Source organism: Lontra canadensis, unplaced genomic scaffold (genome assembly GCF_010015895.1).
Source record: "Lontra canadensis isolate GAN:19392208 unplaced genomic scaffold, GSC_riverotter_1.0 scaffold4, whole genome shotgun sequence".
NCBI classification, from domain to species: Eukaryota; Metazoa; Chordata; class Mammalia; order Carnivora; family Mustelidae; genus Lontra; species Lontra canadensis.
This window is the reverse complement of record NW_022630998.1, coordinates 220,246-243,533: the sequence shown is the minus strand read 5'-3', so window position 1 is coordinate 243,533 and position 23,288 is coordinate 220,246. Positions and strand designations below refer to the sequence as shown.

At 42.4% G+C, this 23,288-nt stretch overlaps 1 protein-coding gene across 1 annotated transcript in view; it reads right to left on the bottom strand.

Moving 5' to 3' along the window:
- Nucleotides 1–4,028: 4,028 nt before the first annotated feature.
- Nucleotides 4,029–23,288, bottom strand: part of LOC116859162 (zinc finger protein 474-like) — a 55,898-nt gene continuing 36,638 nt past the window's right edge. The window contains exons 3-4 of the mRNA XM_032844243.1: nucleotides 7,270–7,450; nucleotides 4,029–4,306 (exon numbers count right to left, since the gene is read on the bottom strand). Of these exons, the coding sequence (XP_032700134.1) occupies nucleotides 4,155–4,306; nucleotides 7,270–7,450 (333 nt within the window). The 3' untranslated portion in view covers nucleotides 4,029–4,154. The remainder of the gene's footprint in view (nucleotides 4,307–7,269; nucleotides 7,451–23,288) is intronic.

Below are 23,288 nucleotides of genomic sequence, written 5' to 3'. Positions count from 1 at the left end.
GGCCATCCAGTGTTGGGGGCTGTTGTTTTGCCTACCACATTCTCAACTAAGGATCATCTGAAAACCCTTGGCTTCTAGGTGATCAAAGTATCTCAGTGATAGGACCACGCCCCATAATGCCTCGGGCAGGTCTCTCTCTCTTTTTTTTTTTTTTTTAAATCACATTTGAAGTTGAAGTTGATATCCATGGCTGGCTTGATCTCATGTTCCCGTAAGTAGAACTGAAAGGTGTTATCATAGGTACCCAGGAATCCTATGTTCTCAACAGCCCCCAAAATGTCCTTTTTGCCCCGTGTTTTGCCCTATGTTCTTTTGCCCCCCAAATTAGTAGCTGAAATTTAAACCATTCAAGTTTGACTCCAGTGAGATGTCAAGAAGAGAGTTTTCCTGCCATAAGACAGCATTATACTTTTCCTATGAGTTGTGTTTATTTAACAAAATAAAATTTTGTAACAAAATGTAAGCAGAACTAAGTATAAATGTATAGTATCTTATGATAAAGCATATATGTCCTAGTATATATTCTCTCTCTACCTCCCAGTTTGGCCCCCACTGGAAACTTGACTGCTTCTCCAAGGAGTCTGTTTCCTCCAAGTACAGGAAAACTTCCTGTCTCGGCTCTGATCACAGTGCTCACAGACAGCGGGCCCTACCAGCAAGAGAGACGCACCATTTTATATGGGCCCGATGGTGGGTCACTAGGAAAGTAGTAAACGGTAAAAGAAGAAGAACGGTCACCATAGAAAAGAAAGGATCCTTCAGGATGTGGGAAAGAAGGGGCCTGAACTTTCAGCCCTGACCTGATACAGTATTAAAGCCACACAGGTTAGTTCAGATAGGGGCGTAGAGAAGAAAGGCTACTAATGTCAGAAGGGAACAAATACAGAAAGACCCAGGGCTGTTCTCAGGAGGAAGACACATTGGATATCTGCTCTCTCTCTCTCTCAACTCTGCTCCGCAAATGAGTCTGCCTGTCCAGAGCCACAACAGCTTCTTTTTCCACAAACAGACAAGGGTCAGAATTCCTCAGGCCAAAGCAATGTCTTCCAGGAGCCAGCCCGGAGACCCCAGTTAGAAATACTTGTGTGTCAGAAAATATTCTGAGGAGGCTTCCTGGAGAGTCCCTCTAACGGAGCTCTTAACAGATTTCCACTTCTGGGGGGTGGGGGGGGGTGGTGACTCACAGCAGGAGATCCCTCCTCTCCACACCCCTGTTAGGACTTGCTAGTCAGGGTCCCCAGGATTCCCTGCGGAGAGGACATCCCCTGCACCTGTGATGCGAATGGAAGATGCAAATGAGCGTCCAGAAATCCTGAAACCCTTCCTGTAGCCTTAACTAGAGGGGATTTTTTCTCCAATTCCTAAACTTTTACTTGTTATTATTTATTATTTAATTTAAATTCCATTAATGAACACAGAGTGTATTATTCGTTTCAGAGGTAGAGTTTAGCGATTCATCAGGTGCCTGTAACACCCAATGCTCCTCACATCTGCTCTCATTAGTGCGCCCCCCACTCCCTGCACCTGGTTACTCCCTGCCCCACCCCCACTCCCCTCCTAGAGGAGAATCTAAGGGAAGTTAGCAGCCCCAGTTAGTGGAGCGGCGGAGGGCAGTGCAGTGTTGCCCATGCCTCTAATAATCACGCAGCCCAGACCAGTAACTGCCTGGCTGGGAGTGGACGTGAGAGCCTAGGAGCTCCAAGTACCTTCATCTAGGGTCTGCTTGTCATCATCTAGGAGAGTATCCACCGGGACCACGGCTAGGTTCAAATTCACAGTTCACGGAGGTGCCAACGACTGTTAGATTATTTTCTTCTCACAGTACAAATATCGGCACAGAAGTGAATTAATTGGCGGGAGGGCCGCTGGCAGAGAACAGGCAAGCTTCTTCCTGTCCCTGAGGAGGTTCTGAGGACTTACCTTTGCTGATAGACAGGAACTCTCTGACTGTTGTCATTCCTACTGTAATTCCACGCAACACTTGCAGGCCAGTTAGCCCCCCCACCCCACCCCGCCGCAGCCCTGTGACCCGTGTCCAGGAAGCTCACCATTCCCTGGGGAAGCGAGATTCCTGCAAGACCCGTCCCTTTCCCCCTTCAAGGACTCACAGACCTAGTAATGCCTACGGAGGAGTAGTTGGCTTGGAATTTTTTTTTTTTTTTTTTTTTTTTTGGTCATGCTTTGAAAGGAATGGCTATCAGAATGTCTTGTTAGGACCCCAAGTGGCAACCCATTTCAAAGTTGAGGTCAGCATTTTTGGTGTATTTCCCCGCTGGACTGCTCAACATCTGCGGCAGGCAGGGTGGCTTTCGAAAGAGCTGTGCAAACTTGGGTTTTCACCTCTTCTGTTTAAGAGAAACCCTGACGGGCAGGCAAACGACAAGCATCCTAAAATCCCTACTTGCCTTAGTTACTTAATGCTGGGTACCAAAAAAAAAGAAAAAGAAAAAAATCACATGTGGTGGATCATTTGTTCGCCTGGTTCATCGAGCCCGTGATGAGATGTAGCATACAGAGACCACAGGTACCGGTGGGAGTGTGGGATTCCGGGAGTCACGAGTTTGCTTCCCTAGTCCATCCCTCTACTCAAGCCCAGGGTGACCTCGAGTTAGCTTGTTATCTATTTAAATACCGTTCCTGAGACATAAAATAAAGATAACCTCTCCTCCTAGGCTGATGGGAGATTTATCCGCATGGCAGTCTAAGGGGCTCTAAGCACAGTGGCTGATTGACAGTACACTAACTCCGGTATTAGATGTTGTCATCTGTGCTAGCAAAATGAAAGAACTAAACCATCAACAGGGTGTTAGATGCTGTATCTTTCTCAAGAGGGTAATCTTCTTTGAGGGTACCCAAAGACTATTTTAAAAGTTAATCTCTTCTTCCTTTGGGACAAAAACAAAACAAAATAATAACGACTGATTAGTGCAATTATCTTAACCTAACCTCTTGTAATTGGAGACGTGGGACTAAAATATTAGGTCCAACACATTTACTTGTATAATTTGGAGCTGACTGTGCTGTGTTAGGTCATGAATTCAAGGTCTGCAGCAACCCAGTGGATCCTGGATGGCTCTGAACTTCAGCCATAAAATGAACAAAGACCTCAAGCAAAACTGCTAGGAGTCCAGGCAATGCAGCGCTGTCCAGGGGAGCAGAATTTCCTGGGCAGAGCACCTCCTGACCCTGGCCTCCTCCCAGGAGAGCCCCGCCTCTATGAATGCACATTCAAGGTCTAAAACACAGAGCAGTTGCACAAGCCATTGCCTGGGCAGTGGGTGGGGAGGCACAGAACTTTCTGGCAGGCTTTTAGAGCAATGAAACACCTATAAGCCTCTCTGAGGCCACAGAGAACTCTCTGGACTTCTCCTATAGGAGGAAAGCGCTAACCTCCACCCATGTGATGAATTGCACTGTAGCAGTTTTCTGACATATGAGACTGGCATGAATTCTTAAATTTCTCTGTAGCATTTCCCGCTCTTGGTAAGGGAGTAGGAGTTAGACATGATTCTAGTACTTTAACTCCTTAGCTATTTTTTGAAAGTCTTTGCTGTGCAATGATTTTATAGAGAAAAGAAGATTCCCAATCAACAGCTCAATTAAGAGCATTTCCCTGGGTTAGAGGAAACAGGGAGTGGCACCTTATTTCAGAAAGCACAAGGGTAGGAAGGAATCCAGTTTTTCTGGAGACTAAGGAGTTGCCTGAAATCGCCACCTGAACCCTCTCGTTCCCTGAAAAATAATAGGCCTTATTGTGAAATTCAAAAATCCTGCTCAGGAAGAAGAGAAGGGAAGAAAAACAGCAACAGTTGGCTCTGAAATTTCCTGGAGACAAAAATGCCAGCCCTGAGGAGTTGCAGCCCACTGGTAACTCTGCCCCACGGAGTGTGACGAGCCCTCCCTTCCCTTAGCCACCGTGTGTCTGCACCCAAGCACGCAGTGGCTTGGCAAATGCAGAGCGACGGCCCACCACGTCAGGGTCATGGTCACGCTCGCGCCACCAGAACCCTGAGCAGGCTTCCCGCTCTAGACAGCCTCGAGTGGTTTCCAGGGTTTCTTGTTTCCTCGCTTTACCCCCTTTCCCTCCGTCTCTCCATACCCCAATCTCTCTCCAAAGGATCTAAGTCCTGTAACACTTGTGCTGGGAGAGGGCTTTACTTGACGGCTTTTGGTTTACAGGATCGTTGGTGAACAATCAGTCTGTCTGGCAGGAAGGTACGCCCACAAATATTACAGGGAGCCAACTGGCTCAGGGCACTGGTCCAAGCAGCTTCATTTAAGGCATCAAGATCATAGAAACCTTTGGCTGGAAAGTTAAAGAAAAAAAAAAAAAGAGAAGGAAAGAAGAAAGAAAGAAAGAAAGAAAGAAAGAAAGAAAGAAAGAAAGAAAGAAAGAAAGAAAGAAAGAAAGAAAAGGAACAAAAAGGAAAGAAAAGAAAAAGAAAAATGGTAAAACATGGATCAGTTTTTATTCTGGACAACCATACTCTACTTTTTATGGAAAATATTTTCAGGAAATACCTGTTGACTGAGGGTTTAGACAAATCATACTATTTTTGCCAAAAAAAAAAAAAGTACCACTCCCTCTTTCAAGGGTTGAGTAAAAAGTTAGCTATGAACCAGAGACTTTTCACTCCTTGGATTTTAAAAAGGGGAAGACTGTTGTTTTATGTGTTATGATAATGCATTCTTCACTAATTATTAACATCTTTGCTTACACATTATTATCTTGTAAATACAACTTTTGGCCTTCTTTCAATTGACTCTAAATATAAACTTAAAAAGGGAAAAGAACATGCATTTGTGTTTTCCTCTTCTGTAATCCTTCAGTGGAATGTTCTGAAAGGCCAAAACTGACAGTTCAGGGTGAATTTAGGATGAATGATATCCTAAAAATGTATCTTCTCATCATGGCCATAAACTCAGAGACTCTTTAAATAATTAAAGCAAAGAATGCAAACAGAATAGTTAATCCGACGAAAAGAAGTGTCCTTAAGAAAACAACCAAGACATCTGAGAGATGTATAATCGTCATTGGCAGAGCATAGGAGAAAAGGCATATGGCTTTATTTTAGAAAAACAGTGTGGGATTTAGCTTTAATAAACCTTATTTAAATAGAATGGCTTTAGTACATTAAATTGACTGTGTCTTCGAATCGCCCAAAATAGGCCCCCCTAAGTGTAGCCAGGCACTCAAATCTAAATTGCATACTTTTCTTTTTATCATTTTCACAGCAAATATTTCTTCATTAAAGCCCAGGCAATTCTCCTGTGACTCCTTCCTAATGGTTCATACAAGCATAGCAAACTTTAGATTCCCATCCCACTACTCCTCATGTTCTTGATTTTACTCCACGGGAAATTAAACTCCAGCACAACTTCGTTTTTCTCCTTTGGACAAACCCAGTATCACTTTCCATGCAGGATAATTTGAGAGCTTTGAAAACTATTGAAAAGGGAATGGCACGGACTTTCTCCTTACTCATACAATGTAACATGGATTCAAAAATTCCAGAGTACCCGTTGAGTCTCACTGGGGAGGATTCATCACATTACTAAAAGTTTTTGAGTAGGGCTTTGACTTTGGATCTGGAGGAAGGGTTGTCTGGACCCCATGACCACAAGAAGTCCATAGGGTGGGAATAGGAATTCTCTCAGCCTCAAGATGAAAGGACACCTTCAGAAACAAAAACAGCGTGGCACCCAGAGGACAAGTGCAGGGAAGTATAGGGATAGGGCCCACCATTTCCACCTGTGGCCAGTAACAGACTAATGAACCCCTCAGGGCCTTCAAACCAGTCGTTTCTCTCTCCTCTTCTAGACTTGTGCAGAGAAGGTGATAAAGTCAGAAGTGAAGAGAACAGATTTTTGACACCACACAGAACTGCTAGGAAGAGAGTTTCAGTGAGGTAAATAACGTCTTTGTGGGCAAATGCTCTCATTTCATGGATGGATGTGTTCACCTTGAACACCTTTCCCACCTGAATGATGGATTCTCCTACTCTTGGCAAGGACTGAGAAGAGTCGGGTCCTAGCAGCCTCTAGAACTTTATTATGGCAACCTAGATTCCACTCTGTGGAAGTTAGAGAACTCTTCTGTGTCACATTTCTGACAAGAGTGCTCTGGACTCATTGATACTGAATGACTTGGAGGTACCCTCTAGTTAGGCAAATCTACAGTTACAGAAAGAGGATTAATGAATTGAATGGTAATTTTCTTAAAACCAAGAATGATTTTCCTTTGAGGAGATCTGCTGAGGAAGTGATGACAGTTGAAATAAGATGAGCGAGTCTGAGTTGGTCTGGCAAACATTTTCTGAACTACTTTGTTCTTGCCCCAAATGAGCAAACAAAGGCTCCATAAAGAGGCTGCACACAGCAGTTTACAGGGTTTCATTTGGCTTGTGCCGTGCTGTACAAAGTATTAATTGCAAAATTTGAAAGATCTGGGCATTGCATATCAATTTCTGGATTTCCAGTTTCCTTCGTGTTATCAAAAATATGCCCACATGGAGGGGCACCTGGGTGGCTCAGTGGGGTAAGCTTCTGCCTTTGGCTCAGGTTGTGATCTCAGGGTCAGCCCCGCGTCAGGCTCTCTGCTTGGCAGGGAGCCTGCTCCCCCCCACCTCCCCGCCCGCCTGCCTCTCTGCCTGCTTGTGATCTCTCTCTGTCAAATAAGTAAATAAAATCTTTTAAAAAAAATATGCCCACATGGGAATAAATTTCTTAAAGGTAACAGCAGGAAGCAGGTAGCAGTGACCTCCTTTAGAGAGAGTCAGCATTCTCCCACTCACCATGGTCCCCACCCTCCCTTTTGTCACACGTGGACCAATTTATTCATTTTGCACCCTGGCTGGTGGACCCTGCAAACTGTGAGTCTGGTATACTGCTCTGTGAACACTAAGACATATTCATATTTGAAAACATGTCTCTAGGTGCCATCTAAGATTTTTTAAGCTTTGTGCTTCTTAAGTATTAAGTTTGATAATACATGAAAGTAGCTTTTGGGAAATACAGGGAGTGCTAGTGGGCCTCCCTCCTTGCACAGTTTTGACAATAGTGGCTTTACATCTTAGCGTCTGAGGTGCTTTGGTCAGGCATTCTAGAACTGTTTTTCCTATTTGGTTGTAATCAAGACAGTAAATGTTGCTGATTTCAGTTGTTTGAATAAGTAAGAAAGGAATACCTCTCTTTTAATAAGTTCGGAGAGAAAAGTCTCCCTTACACACTCAAGTCTTTTCTTCTTTTCTCTTTTTTTCAAAAACTTACCAGTAATGGTCCTGACTTCTGGTTTTTTAGGTTCTGGTCTCCTTAACTCTTTCGGTAACAAGTTGTTTTCATTATGCCACTTTTTCAGACATTGTGGTTCATGGATGGCAATAGACTTTGTTCCATATTCTCGACCACAAATGTAGCAGATAACTGTTGGTGGACGCCTTATCATTGTTGGCTACAGGGAATATAAAATATCTGTTAGACAAAGTGCAAGTGTAGAAATAACACTTTAAAATTATAATACATTCACATTAGCTAGACAATCACAGTTTTTAAAATTCCACCCAGTCAGGGAAACTGAAATATTTTTGGCGATTAAGAGAATAAACCACGTCATCTGAGTGGTTGGGAGTGGGGGAGAGGGTCTGGGTTTGGAAGGACGATAAGAAATTAAAAAGAGATGACCAGAATTCTACAAATTGGTACTTTATAAAATGTGTTTTCTCATTTAATAATTCTTGCTTACTTATCTTCTGGCCATTCTCCCTGCTAGGAGACTATGGAAATGAATCAGGTATGAATCATCTTTTCAATAACATCAGGCTCTAGTAGGCCAATATTCCTGAGAAGTAAAGTCATAAGTGTCATTGGAGAGTCTAGAGGAGACACTGTGTACCGTCCCACATTCCCTCACCTGAACAACTTCCTGTGATTCTAGGCCTTTTTGATCTGGAACAGGAGCCACCCACAGGCAGGGCAGCTAATCAATCACAAGTGGGAGTTGGTCGATAATGGCCACTTCACCAATCAGGCTGATTCCATGCAGTGTTCCAAGAGCCCCCCTATGGGACTGTACCTCAGCTGCTCATTCCCACCATATACAGACTTCCTTCTCTTCCCTGTCTTCCTCCCACTATTTTACTGGGGTTTCCTGGGGTCACCTCCCCAATGAACTGCTTGCACTCGAGTCTTTTTCTTAGCACTTTTTCTGAGAGAACTAAATCTATGGAAGAGTGAAGGATAAAATGGAATAGGGAGTTTCTGCTTCTGCCCAGGGTATAGAAAGTGACAAAAAAGATTGCTCCCACCTAAGCAATAAGAACAAATCAGATAACTTATGGAATCATAAGTTCTTAGTGTGTTGGAGAATCAAAGTTTCAAAGTACATTAATGAACTAAAAGGACTGTCTGAGTTTGAGAGTGCATCAGCCCGACCAAAAGAATATTTCCCAAGCTGTAACCTTATGTGAGTATGAGGCAGCAGGTGTCTGCCACAGAGAAAAGGAAGAACAGCTGAGTGAGAACCCTAGGGAAGGCAGGCATGCAGGAACTATCTACATAAGCCCTCCAACCCACCATGTCTTACACCCAGTAACAGTAAGGCAGTGGGAGGGGGCAGTCTAACAAAGCAGAGAGACCCTCATCAATTCAAGAGTGCAGGTCCTGCCTAAATCTGAAGGTAGAGCTGGAGAATTAGACCTTGCACAGGGTACCAGATAAGAACAATCTACTGCTGATGGGAGGGGTGGGAACTAAAGGTGGGGGGGGCAGGAGGGACTCCCTCTGTGTTGTGTGCATGAAGGGTCCGCAGCAGCCTAAGGGTGCAGCAGGAGAACAGGGAAGAGCCTTGTAAGTACAAGGCAGGGGTGTCTTACCACTGGGGGAGTTTAAAGCCTATAGTGCATTCAGCTTACCTAAAGCAAGGACTAAACTCTGGAAATAGACTGTCACAGAATTCTTAGATTTTTTTCTTAAACTAATCTTTTAAACACAGACTGTGATATGTTAAACATGCAAATTTTATCTCTACAGTAATCACAAACCACAAGCACATGCAAAGAGGCAGAACTAAAAATTCAACATGGGGGGGTGCCTGGTGGCTCTGTGGGTTAAGCCTCTCCCTTCGGCTCAGGTCATGATCTCAGGGTCCTGGGATTGAGCCCTGCATCAGGCTCTCTGCTCGGCAGAAAGCCGGCTTCCCCCTCTCTGCCTGCCTCTCTGCCTAGTTGTGATCTCTCTTTCTCTGTCAAATAAATAAATAAAATCTTAAAAAAAAAAAATTCAACATGGGACATAGAATATCAGGAAAAAAAGGTAAGTTAACCACTTGTCAAAGAAAGATAGGAAAGGAGGAATCAACCAATCAACAAACAAACAAACAAGGACAAGAGGAATAGAATTAAAACACTAAGGTGATAGATTTACACTCAAATATATCAATAATTGCAGCAAATATAAACAGACTAAAGAACATAATCAAAAGGTATGGACTGACAGACTAGATTAAAGAAAAAGCTATAGATGAAAAACCCCAACTATATATTGTTTACAAGAAACATGTTGTATGAATAAAGACACAAACAGATTACAAGTAGTAGGATGGGGAAGAAGTTTCATATAAACACTAAGCAAAAGAAGATGAGTATGGCTCTATTAGTAACACATAAATGAAATACAAAGGTTGGAAATGTTTCTTCCAGTTGTAAAGATCCGGGAAGCCTGAAGGAAGTAGCATTTGAAGAATGTGTGGAGTTTGGATCACAAAAGGTGTTGGAGACAGGAAGCAGCATGAGCAGAGTCTCAGGGACAGGAACCTGATGAGTAGAGAAAAGAGCAACTAATATAAAATATTTACATTAATAATAAGAAATAGTTGCCCAGTGATAAGTGTGGTCTTGAGAACTATCATCAGATAGTTTGGCTTCAGGCATGTTATCAACAACCATGAATGCCATATTAAGATCTGGAATTTGTTTTGTAAGTGGCAGGAAGCTATTCAGCAGGGGAAGGACCTATAATTGCACTTCTCGAAAATTAGTTTGGCAATAACGTATCTCAAAGGGCTGTGTTGGCAGCATATCTACGAAAGCTTGAGCATCCACGGAAATCACGGATCCAAGAGAACATCAGTGGCGATGTCACTTGAGGAAAAGGGGAAGCCCGGAAAGGCAGGTTAGGGAAGGAGAAAAAAAGTGGAATCTGTTCTGGACCTGTTGCATGTGATATCGTAGTAGAATTCAAATGTAAGTCCAGCCAAAACAGCAAATAGAGGCCTGTCATTTAGAATTCATGGGTTTCAGAGCTATGCACACAGAGATGATGTCTAAAACCATGAAAATTTCCAGAAAAGGAGCATATAGAGTATGTATGGAGGGAAAGTCCTGAGAGAATATCTACAACAAAGAGATTGGGCAAAGGAAGTCACAGCCTGGAAAGACAAAGGTTCAAGTTCGTAATTAAAGAAACAGGGCATGCAGACAAAAGACTCTGTTCAGAATTCTGGAAACACTTCTGGTTTCCAGAAAGGCAGTGTCATCACTTCTGTGCAGTGCCACAGGGAGTAATGGGGGGTTGAGGAAAGTCGCTAGATTTGGTTGCTGACAGATTATGTACCAGTGACTTTTCAGAGTTGAGCTCCAATGGAGGGATAAGGATAAAAACGAAACTGTTTAAAGTTAAGGTCAAGGAAAACAGAAATATACTTTCAAAAAGTTTGCAGAAGGGAAATTTGAGACATAAGTAGAGTTGAAGAAAGATCTGTTTTGGGGGCACCTGGGTGGCAAAGTTAGTTAAGCTCTGACTCCCGGTTTCTGTTCAAGACCTTATCTCAGGATCATGAGATCAAGCCCCACATCAGGCTCTGCTTTTAGCAAGGATCTGCTTGAGATTCTTTCTCTCTTCCCGCCCCTCTTCCCTGCTCTCGCTCTCACTCTCTCTAAAATAAATAAATCTTAAGAAAAAAAAAAAAAAGATCTGTTTGGTTGTTGTTTTAGGGGTAGAAGTATCTCAGGCAGAGAGCAGGTTAGGACTGAGAGAAAAAGGCTAAGTATGGGAATGTCTCAGAGGAGGTAGGAGGAGATGTGATCCTCAGAGGTAATTAGAGATGTTAGCCTCAGATGACAAGGAGAAAAAAGAGAGAGAGATGGAGTGTCAAGAAGTGAGGCACAGGGGCGCCTGGGTGGCTCAATGGGTTAAAGCCTCTGCCTTCGGCTCAGGTCATGATCTCAGGGTCCTGGGATCGAGCCCCACATCGGGCTCTCTGCTCAGTGGGGAGCCTGCTTCCTCCTCTCTCTCTGCCTGCCTCTCTGCCTACTTGTAATCTCTGTCTGTCAAATAAACAAAAATCTTAAAAAAAAGAAGAAGAAGAAGAAGAAGGAGAAGGAGAAGGAGAAGGAGAAGAAGAAGAAGAAGAAGAAGTGAGACACAAGAAGGAGCCCCTACAGGATGACTTTAGTCTTCTAACCGTGAGGCAAACCATCTTCAGAGAACGAACAGATTTGGATTCTGGGAAACAGAACAGCAAAAATTATGGGGGTTTTTGCAAAAACAAACTGGGATTCTCTTGGCACTGCGGAGAATGTGATACTGATAGTGACTCAATTAGGGAAGAGTACTAAGACCCAGTTAAGTTGAGCTGCAAAAAACTTCAGTGGAATGAAAAGACCTTTTCCAGTGTTTATAAGTAGCACGGGTGACATGAAAGCAGAAACAAATTAAACTGATGGTGTGGTTTCCTTTGGGGATATAAGACACCGTAAAATGTGTGCATGTTTGAGAGGCAACTAGCTTTTCACAAAGGCGAATGGGGGTTACATCTGCAGCGCAAAGAGACAGAGCAAAATCACAGTAAGAAGAAAACACGTTTCTGGTTTCTGCATACCCAAACAGAAACGACAATTCTAGAGGAGTAAAGCCACTAATACACAGCAAGCAAAATGGAAAATGGAGTTACTCCTGAGATGATCCACTTCTAAAAGATACACGTTATTTGCTAGAGGGGAGATGGGTGGGGGATGAGCGAAATAAGGTAAAGGGGATTCGGAGGTACCAACTTCCAGTTATAAAATACGTAAGTCATGGGAATGAGAAGTACAGGTAGGGAATACGGTCAGTGATATCGTAGTAACATTGTATTGTGGCAGATGGTAACTACACTTGTCTGGGGTAAGCAGTGGGAATTTACAGAATTGTCTGGCCACTATGTCGTACACCTGAAACTAATATAGCATGGTATAATATTGTATGCTGACTAGACTTCAATAATTTAAAAAAGGATAATTTTTAAAATATTTTAGTTAATTAATTAATCAATTAATTAGAGAGAAAGAGAACAGGGGGGAAAGGCAGAGGGAGAGAGAATCACAAGGAGCCTCTGAGCTCCATGCAGAGCCCAATCTGAGGCTCAGTTTCATGACCCTGAGATCATAACCTGAGCCAAAACCAAGAGTCGGATGCTTAACTGACTGAGGCACCCCGGCGCCCCCAAAGAATCATTTTTTAAAAAGTACATTATTTGAAGTAGAATATTTTTCTTCTATTATTCTATGCTGAAGTATGGCAGTAAACTAAATTCATCAAAAAATGCCTAAATCGCGTTTAGTCTTCTTTTTTATTTGCCGTGTAACAGGATCTAATGCCTGAAAAGTGACTTTAAAAATATCTGGCAAATTCGAGACCTAAGAGAAAGGCTAAAGCAGAAGCAGTAATTTTCAAAATACCCATCGGTTTCTTACTATTTTTTACAGATTCATTTACTTGAAGATTAATTAAATACAGGCTTTTTAAAGTTTAACATGAGAAGCTCGCCTTTTTACTTTGCGAATAATGAATATTAATATTCCATATGGAAAGTATGAGCCAAATCCAGTATTTAACCAAGCATACAAGCCGGATAAATGGCACGGGTCATTAATGGAGACGTTCATGTCACATTGTCAGGTTTCTTTTGGAAGGAAAAAATAGAAGAAAACAGGCAGATCCAGAGGCCAGAAGATACGCACAAAATAACTTAAAGGGATGTGGGAGAAAATTAATACCATAAAAAAGGCTAAGATGTTCTATATTATATTTTCCAAAGCTTGGTCCATGCTCTATATTTGTGGTTGAACTGCAGTTGAACCTGCAACATACTCCATATTCTCAGGTGTAAACATTTTACTCCTAAGCCTGCTCCAGAGAAGTGTAAGCAGCCCAGAACACAGCCGAAGAGAAAAATGCATCCCCTCGGGGCTGAATGGAGATAAGAGAGCCTCTTTTACTTTTCATTAATTTCACCATTGTCAGTCGGAAACTTACAAAGAGAGCGGAAAGAGTTCCATCCCCTGGTCCCCGCCACCCCCCCCCCCACCCCACCAGTTTGCTCTTCAGCCTCTTTTCTCTGGTGTTTTGAGCTGGTTGGGGGGTGGGGGTAAGATGGAGGGCGGAGGGGGTCGGTCAGCGCCCCAGGGGAAGAAGAAAGGGCACAGGGTCTGCCATGACAAGACACAGCCCAGCCGAGCAAGGCAGGCAGGCAGGCACACCGAGGCTTTGCCCTGCGCAGCTCGGGGGCTGTCTACCTGGGGTCTTGCCAGGACCATGGATTCCAGGAAACCGTAATCAAAGGAAGGCAAAGAGGAAGCCGATAAAAGTTCCAGCAGAGCAAATGGTTAGATCAACAGTTTTCCTGTCAACATTTCAGATATTCTTGGGGTGAGGTGTTAATTTTTTAACATTAAGGTAAAAGATTTTTTAAAGAAGTTAATCCCTAATTCTGCGGAATTGTTCTTTCGGGTGCAAACTGTGTTATGGTGGGGAAGCAGGGAGGAAGTTTATTTAGGGCTCATCACAAATTTGCTTTTGCTTCCTGATTTCCTGAGAAAGTCTACTGAGACTGGAGATGGACAGAAGGCGTTGAGCCCTTCAGGGAAAGCTTTCACATGTGTGTATTTCTTTTAACTTGAATCCACTAACTTTCATATGTTTCCAATCATTTTGCTGGCTAACATTGGCATTATCATTTTATTTTCCATGCAGTGTTTTTTTTTTCTTCTCCTTTTTGTTATGTCTTTTCTCTACTGAGAACACTTCATGTTTCATCTTTAGGGCCAGGACTGTGCATGGCAAAGGAAAGTGGACATTTAACAACTTTCCTGAGTCACTGTGGGGGAATGACTGGTCATCCACGTATTACTTTTACAGTTTAAAATAAGTAGCAGTCACAACAAGTGTTGGTGAGGATGCAGAGAAAGGGGAACCCCCTCTCTCTTTTTTTTTTTTTTTTTAAGATTTTATTTATTTGACAGACAGAGATCACAAGTAGGCAGAGAGGCAGGCAGAGAGATGGGGAAAGCAGGCTCCCTGCTGAGCAGAGAGCCTGATGCAGGGCTCAATCCCAGGACCCTGGGATCATGACCTGAGCCAAAGGCAGAGGCTTTAACCCACTGAGCCACCCAGGCGCCCCAAGGGGAACCCTCCTACACTGTTGGTGGGAATGCAAACTGGTGCTGCCACTCTGGAAAACAGTATGAGGTTCCTCAAGAAGTTAAAAATAGAGCTACTCTATGACACAAGAATTGTGCTACTGGGTATTTATCCAAAGAATACAAACACTCTAGTTCAGTACATGCACCCCGATGTTTAGCAGCATTATCTACAGTAGTCACACTATGAAAGAAGCCCAGATGCCCATCAATAGACAAATGAATAAAAAGTGGTATAGTATATACAACAGAACTCAGCCATCAAAAAGAATGAAATCTTGCCATTTGCAGTGACATGGAGGGAGCTAGAGATCATAACACTCAGTGAAGTCGGTCAGAGAAAGACAAATACCCTGTGATTTCACTCATAAGTGAAATTTAAGAAACAAAACAAAAGAGCAAGGGAAAAAAGAGAGACAAAGACAAGCCAAGAAACAGACTCTTAACCCTAGAGAACACACTGATGGTTACCAGAGTGGAAGGGCATGGGTGAAATCGATTTCATCATGAAATCGGTGATAGGGATTAAAGAGCGCTCTTGTCATGATGAGCACCGGGTAATGTATGGAAATGCCGAATCTCTATAATGTACACTTGAAACTAATGTAATACTATAGGTTAACTACACTAGAATTAAAATAAGATTAAAATAAAATAAAATATAAATAGCTGTGTAATACCACCATCTAAGCGATGGAAACAGAACAAGGACCAACAAAGTGCGTGTTTTGGTATGAAACAAGGTATTAACAAAAGAAGAATGGAAAAAGTTCCTATAATCCTAGACTAGGAAATCTATTTCAAAAGCTTCCAACAGCTCCCAGTGACCTCCCTGACAGCTCAGGCTGAAAGGAAACCCAGTAAACAGCACAACTCAGTTGCGATAGAGCTTGTAGAAGGAAGTAGAACAACTGGTTGAGGGGGAGACATATGCCTAAAGGTAAGTGTTAGTGTACGAATTGTAACGAAAGAGATACCGATAAGTATAATCAAAGTCATTACTAGCAATTTTACGAAAGATCAGAAAAACTCTACATTTTGTCCTTCCTTATGCTAATCCCACAACAAAAAACTAAGTAATGATAATGTGAAATTATGTTTATGTGATATCATTCCTACATTAGGGGAACGTAACCCATCAACGTAGCTTTTTAGAGATTTGTGGTGAAACAGAGATTAGTGATGCTCGTGGGGGCAATAGATCCTTTTGAAAATCTAATGAGTTATATGGTCCTCTTTCCAGAATAATGTCCATGGATACAGAATTAGGCATATGATTTTGAACAATTGGTGGACTCTGTAAAGCCCACCCATTGCCCCCAGGAAGTGAGCTCTTGGGCCTTCAGTTGAAGCAAACCTTTTTTATTCCCCTAATAGATGCTTCTTTGTGTGAGGAACCATTTGGCACAATTAAATGCCTCAAAATGCCTCAAAAAAGGGCTGAGTTGAAGCAAGAACTTATGAAATACACCACGTCTGGCTTTAGGGTGATCTTCAGTCCTGCTTTGCCTAAAACAGCCCCTGTGATACCAGTTGTCTTGACAATTAAGAGTAGCTCCTTCTTGAATTCTCTAAGGTGTCCCTATTTGGTTAACAAATTACATAATCACTCTACTTCTGATCCCTTTTGGAAAACATGATTTAATAAAACAGAAGGAATCAAGAGATGAAACGACCAAACAAGCTCAGAAATCTCAAAGCCGTGACTCTAAGACTGGCTTTGACCTTGAAAATTGGGGGTTTGAGAAGAGAATGAAGAAAAGAACATTCCTCAACATATAAAAACACTTACCAAAATTTGAGAAAGGAAGGAGAGGGTCAAAGATGTTAACGATACTAAATTCTTAACTGTCATGACAAATAACCACTTCAAACAGTATAAAAATAAAACCCAGAGTTACATATTTTTTTTCAAATCTGGTAACTTATCTTTGCTTTTTAACTGCAGCGGGTCCTTTAAAAATGAATATTCTTTTTTTTTTTTAGATTTTATTTATTTATTTGACACAGAGTGAGAGGTCACAAGTAGGCAGAGAGGCAGGCAGAGAGAGAGAGGGGGAAGTCGGCTCCCCGCTGAGCAAAGAGCCAGATGTGGGCCTTGATCCCAAGACCCTGAGATCATGACTTGAGTGGAAAGCAGAGGCCTAACCCACTGAGCCACCCAGGTGCCCTAAAAATGAGTATTCTTTAGTGAAGAAATATTTATCTGAAATTCAGCAATACCATCACCATCTCTTTTGGTTTCTTTCTGTCATAATCAAGCAAAATTAAATAAAGTATCTGTTCTTTCCTTTATTAATATCTGTATTAATAACTTAGTCATGACCACCTTAGTCCCATGAAAACATCTGCATGCCTGTTTTTTTATATATGTTTGTGCACAGAGAGAGATTCCTGGAATAATAATTACTTAGGTCAAACAAAAAGGAGCTCGAAACAATTTTTATGCCAACGTTTGTACTTTACTAGTGGCTTTAATTTTTTTATAATAAACATGTGTCATTTTTATAAGAATAATAAAATAAGAAGAATATCAACTCCAGGGTCAAAACTTCAGTTGGGATTAGGTAATCCAATTAGTCCTAAATGGAAAAATCAAGTGGAGTCCAAAGTACTTTCTGAACATTCCTTAAATAACTGATAAAAGATGGTATAATCAAGCCTGTGTATATAATCCAATCTAGTGTTGTCATCAATTAGTAACTGGACCTAGAATTAATGTTATAAATGAATAGTTTTGCATAGCATAAAATAAAACTGTAATGCAAAATGAAAATATTTACAGTATCTTAAATCACATTATTCCAATAGTACCATTTTATTTTGTCAGCCATTCATAGTTGAACATACATCAGTCACATGTTTATATGACATAACTTAATTGAAGCCCTAGAATTTTACTCCATTACTTTAAAAAAGTGATAAAAAGGCCTGGGGAAAAAAAAAATCTGAAGACGGAATTTAGCATGAGTTTGTTTCCACCTAAGATAATCTAAATACAGCACTTCCAGATATTTTCATTTTTTTCAGCCTCGGTTGTCTGACCTGGTAGCATTAGCCAAAGTATGATTTCAGAAATAGCTAAATGGGACCGTATGGTATTAGCCATCTTATGCTAAAAAGTGGCAGCCAAAGAGATAATCTGGGGGGATGGATGGATTGAACCATCCCCTGGGTCCTCCATTGTCCAATTGTGGCTGGACTGACAAATCAACATAGACTTTTTCAGCCTCCCAGGTTCCCCCCTCTCTTCTCTGCACTTGACTATGTTTTGTGCAGACTTGGTGTGTCTGATGTGGTATGCAGAATTTCTGTGGTTTTCCGTGGCAACAGAAGAAAGGCCAAACATTTCATGTTGATTTCACTCATGCCAACCTTAGACCTATGAAACAGGTCTACTAGCCACACCAAACTCAACACCAGACCTAAAGCTAGAGCCAACAGTCCTCAACTTTTCCTACCTTCATGACTTTACTCATCTGCTCCTTCCAGCAATAAATGTTTAAATGGAGGATAGCATCTTCCCTGTGCTGGAGGTTATGTGGCATGCCAATCCTTAGCTTTCTTTAGTAATGGAGACTAGCATATCAACTACTTGTTCAATTAGAAGGAAAAATTGGTTAAGTGCCATGATAGAGCTCTACAGGAGCCTGCCGTAGGAAGGAAGGAAGGGTTTTGGCCAGAAGCCAGTAAAGTGGGCTGTTGAATAGGTAGAAACGTACTTGACCTGTTCAACAACTGTTTAATATTACTGTAGTCAGTTAATATGAGCACGTTAAAGTCAGTCATGAAGACTGATTAGAGAGAGTATGAGCGGAAGGACCAGTCTATTCAAAATAGGCACACCGAAAGCTCGGCACCTCTTCAAAGCTTCCTGCCACCTTTCCACTTTGGTCCTGACCCCAGACTCCACCTGCCTGCCACAAGAAACTAGCCACGCCTCAGGCGCTGGGGCATGATTGCACAGAAGAGACCTGCAGCCCGTACTTTCTCTGCCAATTGAGTGGCATCAACCACAGCTAAGGCACAGCGCTGTTTGGGATGTCAGACAGAGGGAGGGCAATGAGAAAAGTAATGAAGTGTCTTGATCGTACTGAGACCTGAGTGTAAGGATGAGGACCTCATCCTTTTGAGACAGAATCAGATGAAGGCATGGCTCACGTCGGGGCATTTGATACTTGTCACAGATTAAACCGTCTTGATTTCTATCTTGTTGAGAAAACGCAGATAGGTTTTGCCTTCCCTGAAGTAGAAAGCATTCTTAAGTGATAATAAAAGCAGTAAGGCACATGTTGTGATGAGTACTGGGTGTTCTATGCAACTAATGAACTGTTGAGCACTACATCAAAAACTAATGATATATTAGTATAGTATTATTATAGTAATATTAGTATTAGTATAAACTGGCTAACTGAACATAATAAAAAATTTTTTTAAGAAAAAAAAATAAGGCAACTGGAAACACCCTTAAATAGATAAAGTATCACACTGCCATGGCATGGACTTAGCAGTAAGTACCACTGCTGCTTATACCAACATGGATAGCACTCAGAGCCATGAGGCTGAGAGCAGCCAGACATGAAAGAGCCCATTGCTGCCGGACTCCAGGGAGAGAAAATCTGCACAAAGCTGTGGTGCTTAAAAATCAAATCAGGGGTCACCAGGAGGTAGAAGCAAGAATGAAGTGTATAAGGAATCTTCGGAGTGATAAAAATGTTCTGTATCTTGATTACGGTGGTGATATAACAGGTACATAAAACTGTCAAAACTCACTGAGTTGCGTGAGTTTCATGAACGTAGTTTATTGTTTGTCTGTCATTCCTCAATAAAGCTGGTTAAAAACCACTCATGCAGACCTCGTTTGGGGGAGTACTTTGCTTTGCAGTGATCACGGATTGCAGTCAATTTCAAGTCAGCAGTACACCCCCTCAGAGGAAATCGCAGAATCAAATGATGTATTTTAGAGCGACGTTTGCCAGGCACTAGAGACTATTGTTAAGACGTCTAGGTTTGCACGCTTTTAATTTGTCTCCCAAGAAATTCTTGAAAAGAGAAAAAAAAATATCACGGAAGAAAAATGAAAAAAGAAAAAGAACTGGAGAGAATTAGAAAACATTTAATTGAGTCCCCCCCCCACACACCGAACATTAACATTTTTAACAAGGACAATGCACTGGGGAGCAGCAACCCCGTTCACATATAATTTCATTCAAGAAAGTCCAATTCTAGACTGTCAGGCCCTCGCTCTGGGGCAGAGATGAGTAGTTTGAAAGTAGGGCTATTCCCCCGTGCCCATATGCATGGCATCTGGTCTGTTGGGAACATCACTCATGCCAATTTCTATCTTCCAGTAAAAGGAACTTCAAAATCCTTTAGTATATGAGTGCGTGCGTGCGTGTGTGTGTGTGAGCGAGCAAGCACAAAGGACACAGGTCAGGTCAGTCACTTTCTGCAGGTGATGTCAGGGATACCCAAAGGCGTTCTTTGCTTCAAACTATCCATGCCTTTACATTTCCTTTGGCTATGTCCTTGACCTCCTTCTAGCCTACAGTTTTCCTCTCTCGGTTCATTCCCCTCAAGAGGAAAGAGAGAGAGAGTCCTGAGAGCTTTGGTTCTAGAAGGCCACTAGAGAACAGAGGAAGCCTCCCACGTTCACGCACTGGGAAGCAGACGTTTGCTGGATTTCTTTGCCATCATGAAAGCTGTTGGCCTGTTCCTTTCTAGGAGGTCATTTCAGTGGGGCTATGCCGAAGCAACCACATCAAAACGTAAAAGATGTCATTTTATGGCCAAAAATGTATGTAAATGAAATGCCTGCCTTTTTCCTCCAAGGAACATGCTTCACACGTTACTTGGAAATAAACTAAAAATGCAGTAAGTTTAATTGCCCTTTTTTATTTTTATTTTTTAAAGATTTTATTATTTACTTGAGAAAGAAAGAGACAGAGGGAGAGTACAAAGGGAGAGTAAGAGTGAGAGGCAGACTCCCCACTGAGCAGAGAGCCCAACGTGGGGCTTGATCCCAGGACCCTGAGGATCATGACCTGAGCTGAAGGCAGACTCTTAACCAAGGTTAAGAGTGCCCTGGGTGTCCCTATTTTCCTTTTTTTTAAGGTTGCCTCATAACATCCCTGCATCAAAACAGCCATATGTCCTATGTCCATTTGGGGACGTTCATTAACCTGAGAGTCAAAGAGAAATCAAGGAACCCAGAGGTGAGAACATCCTGAAAAAGAAACAATCTCCATTGGTCTAAACCATGACTTTGATAAGTACATTAAAGAAAGGTGCCCCGCCTTAACATGTTTTCAAATCATCTGGTTGTGATCATTAATCTGTAATGGTAGAAATAACAAGATGCAAAATTAAAAAGTAATGACCATGGGAGGGATAAGCATGGCAATCTTGCCTGTCTTAAGACTTGGCTGCAGACCATTCGTCTATATGTTGACATGTACTTTGTTTCTGGGAGTGGGACTGGTAATGAGCACAGTATGGCTAGTCTGTCAATATCTGGGTTTCATCAGCTTTTTTTCAACTTCACAAAAGCCAGGAGAGCATTGAGGTTCTAAATATTGATACTGAAGTCGCACTGTGAAGAGAAAGCACCCAGAGACACCTCCTAAAAGCACAGGCTTTTGGAAGATTGATACTACCCTATGCGGAAATGCATCTGGAGGAATGGACTATCTGTCTGGAGGTAATTCAAGGTAGCCCAGATACTGTTGCTCAGGAAGAATCTTCTGGTTACAGGCCAGGTGCCAGACGCCATGCTAGGTACAGACCCAGGAACTGGTCCCAATAGTTGGGATAACCATACTTCATTCCCTACCTTTACTTGGGAAATATTTTTTCACTTTCTCCTGAGCTCTTTCTCTGGACAATAGGTCAGGTGGACAGGTCCCTCTGTGGCATGCCCGGAGCCCACTCCGTGTGAAGTTAGTCAAAAGCAGAGTCTGGGTGACAAAGGAGCCCACTGAGTGGAGGAAGCATTTTTTAACCTCTTCACCCACTAATATGTTTAAATTCAGACTCTAAGTTCTAAAAACTACTCTCCAGATTGTGGAATCTCTCTAGGGTCCTGTACTTTCTGTAGCCCTGTAAAATTCTTAGGTTTGGCTCCTGGATGTTTGACTCACAAGAACAGCCTCCTTGTTTTGGGGACTCCCATGGGTGATCCAAATGACAGTTTGCTGCTGGGGTAAGTTACCCTGTGTTCAGGTATGGAATGTGCAGGCCAGTGGTCCCTGCTCTCAACTGTCACGCAACTACATGCATCCCTTCATGGGTCCTTCACGACTCAGGCTATCCCTTTCACAGCATCTCAGCCAGGCTACCCCCAGAACTCCCTTCCCTCTGCTTCGTACTCTGGATCTCTGACTGTATAACCCGATGGACCAATGAACATTTCAGTCAACAGACAGTCTTGTTGTACTTGACCAGCGTGAGGTTCTTAAAAGTTTTAAATGTGATATCTTTGGGGAGAACTTACTCTCCAAAATACCACAGGCTCCACCACTCCCTATTGCCTTCCAGGCAGCCTACCCAAATCCTGAAAGCACTTGAGGAGGGGAAGGCCCTGAGTAGCTATCTCCCTATACCTCTCTCCAATCAAAGGTATTTGGCTTCTATCTCATTTCTAAGAGATGACCTGAACTTGTGGTTAATGGGCCTTCATGTGCTAATAGCTGAAGAGGGTTTGTTATCCATCTATGAAATCTTTGCGTTTTAGCTGGGAGTCAAAGGACTGAACCTCGGGCTGTGGAATTCAAAACCCTCCAGGTCACAGGGGAGGTGTTTTTGTTTTTGTTTTGTTTGTTAATTTGTTTTTAAAGCATGTGCAGTGAAAATTAACAGATGGTCACAACAAGAATTCCCTGCTTTCTTTGAATTTAGCCCTCAGACAATTCCAACAGAACTCGACCGGAGTCTTGACACCCATCCCGAGGTCTGAAGAAGTTTTTACTTTAAAGGCTGAGGATGGTTTCCAAGACCACATAGTAACCACGCTCCCGGGAACCGGGCGTGACCCACAAGTTGTCTGCTTGCCGGAGGATGTTTTGCTTCCCCACTCCTGATCACTGGCTGTCAAAAGCAGGGAGCGTCCTGCCGGAGCCTGAGGGACTCTGAGGCTCTTTGGATGGGTGTCATGCCATTGACCGTGTTCCTCTTTCTGCACAACAAAATTAAACATAGAGGAGTTGGGCCTTCATGGATGTTTTAGATTTTCCACACTCCTGATTCCTTCCACCAGGGCCAAATAATTGAAATGTCTGTGGTTAAGTGCACAAAGCATATCAGAAAAGGCAGAAAGTTTGGATGGAGAAATAAGAGGGAAAGTTTTTCTCCTCAATACGTGTGGAGAAAAGGACAAAAGCTCTTGTAGAAATCCTTAGGAACATTGCAATATTGAGAATATCTGACCAAGTAGCTGCTAATCATGGTCCAGCACTTTCTAAGTTCCAGGACTTGTACTAAGCACTTAGCATGCTTTAATTCCAATAATTCTCATTATAATCTCCTGGGCAGGACTCAGAGCCCTGTTTTATAAATCAGGAAACTGAGGCACAGAGTAGTTAATAAGTAGTGAAGCTTGTTTTCCTTCAGAGAGTAGCTCTTCTGCCCCTGCCACTGCGAAGGGGCAGGAAGGAGCTGACAAGGGACAATTTGTCAGACACCCATCCTGGGTCCTGTGTGGGAGAGCTTTCATTTCACCCTCTCACAGTGGGGAGACAGAAGCTGGAGAAATTTAGTAATTGGCTCGAAGGTCTGTGAGTTCATTGTTCATCTATTAGCAGATTCCAGGTCTGTCTGATTCCAGCTGCTTCTAGAAAC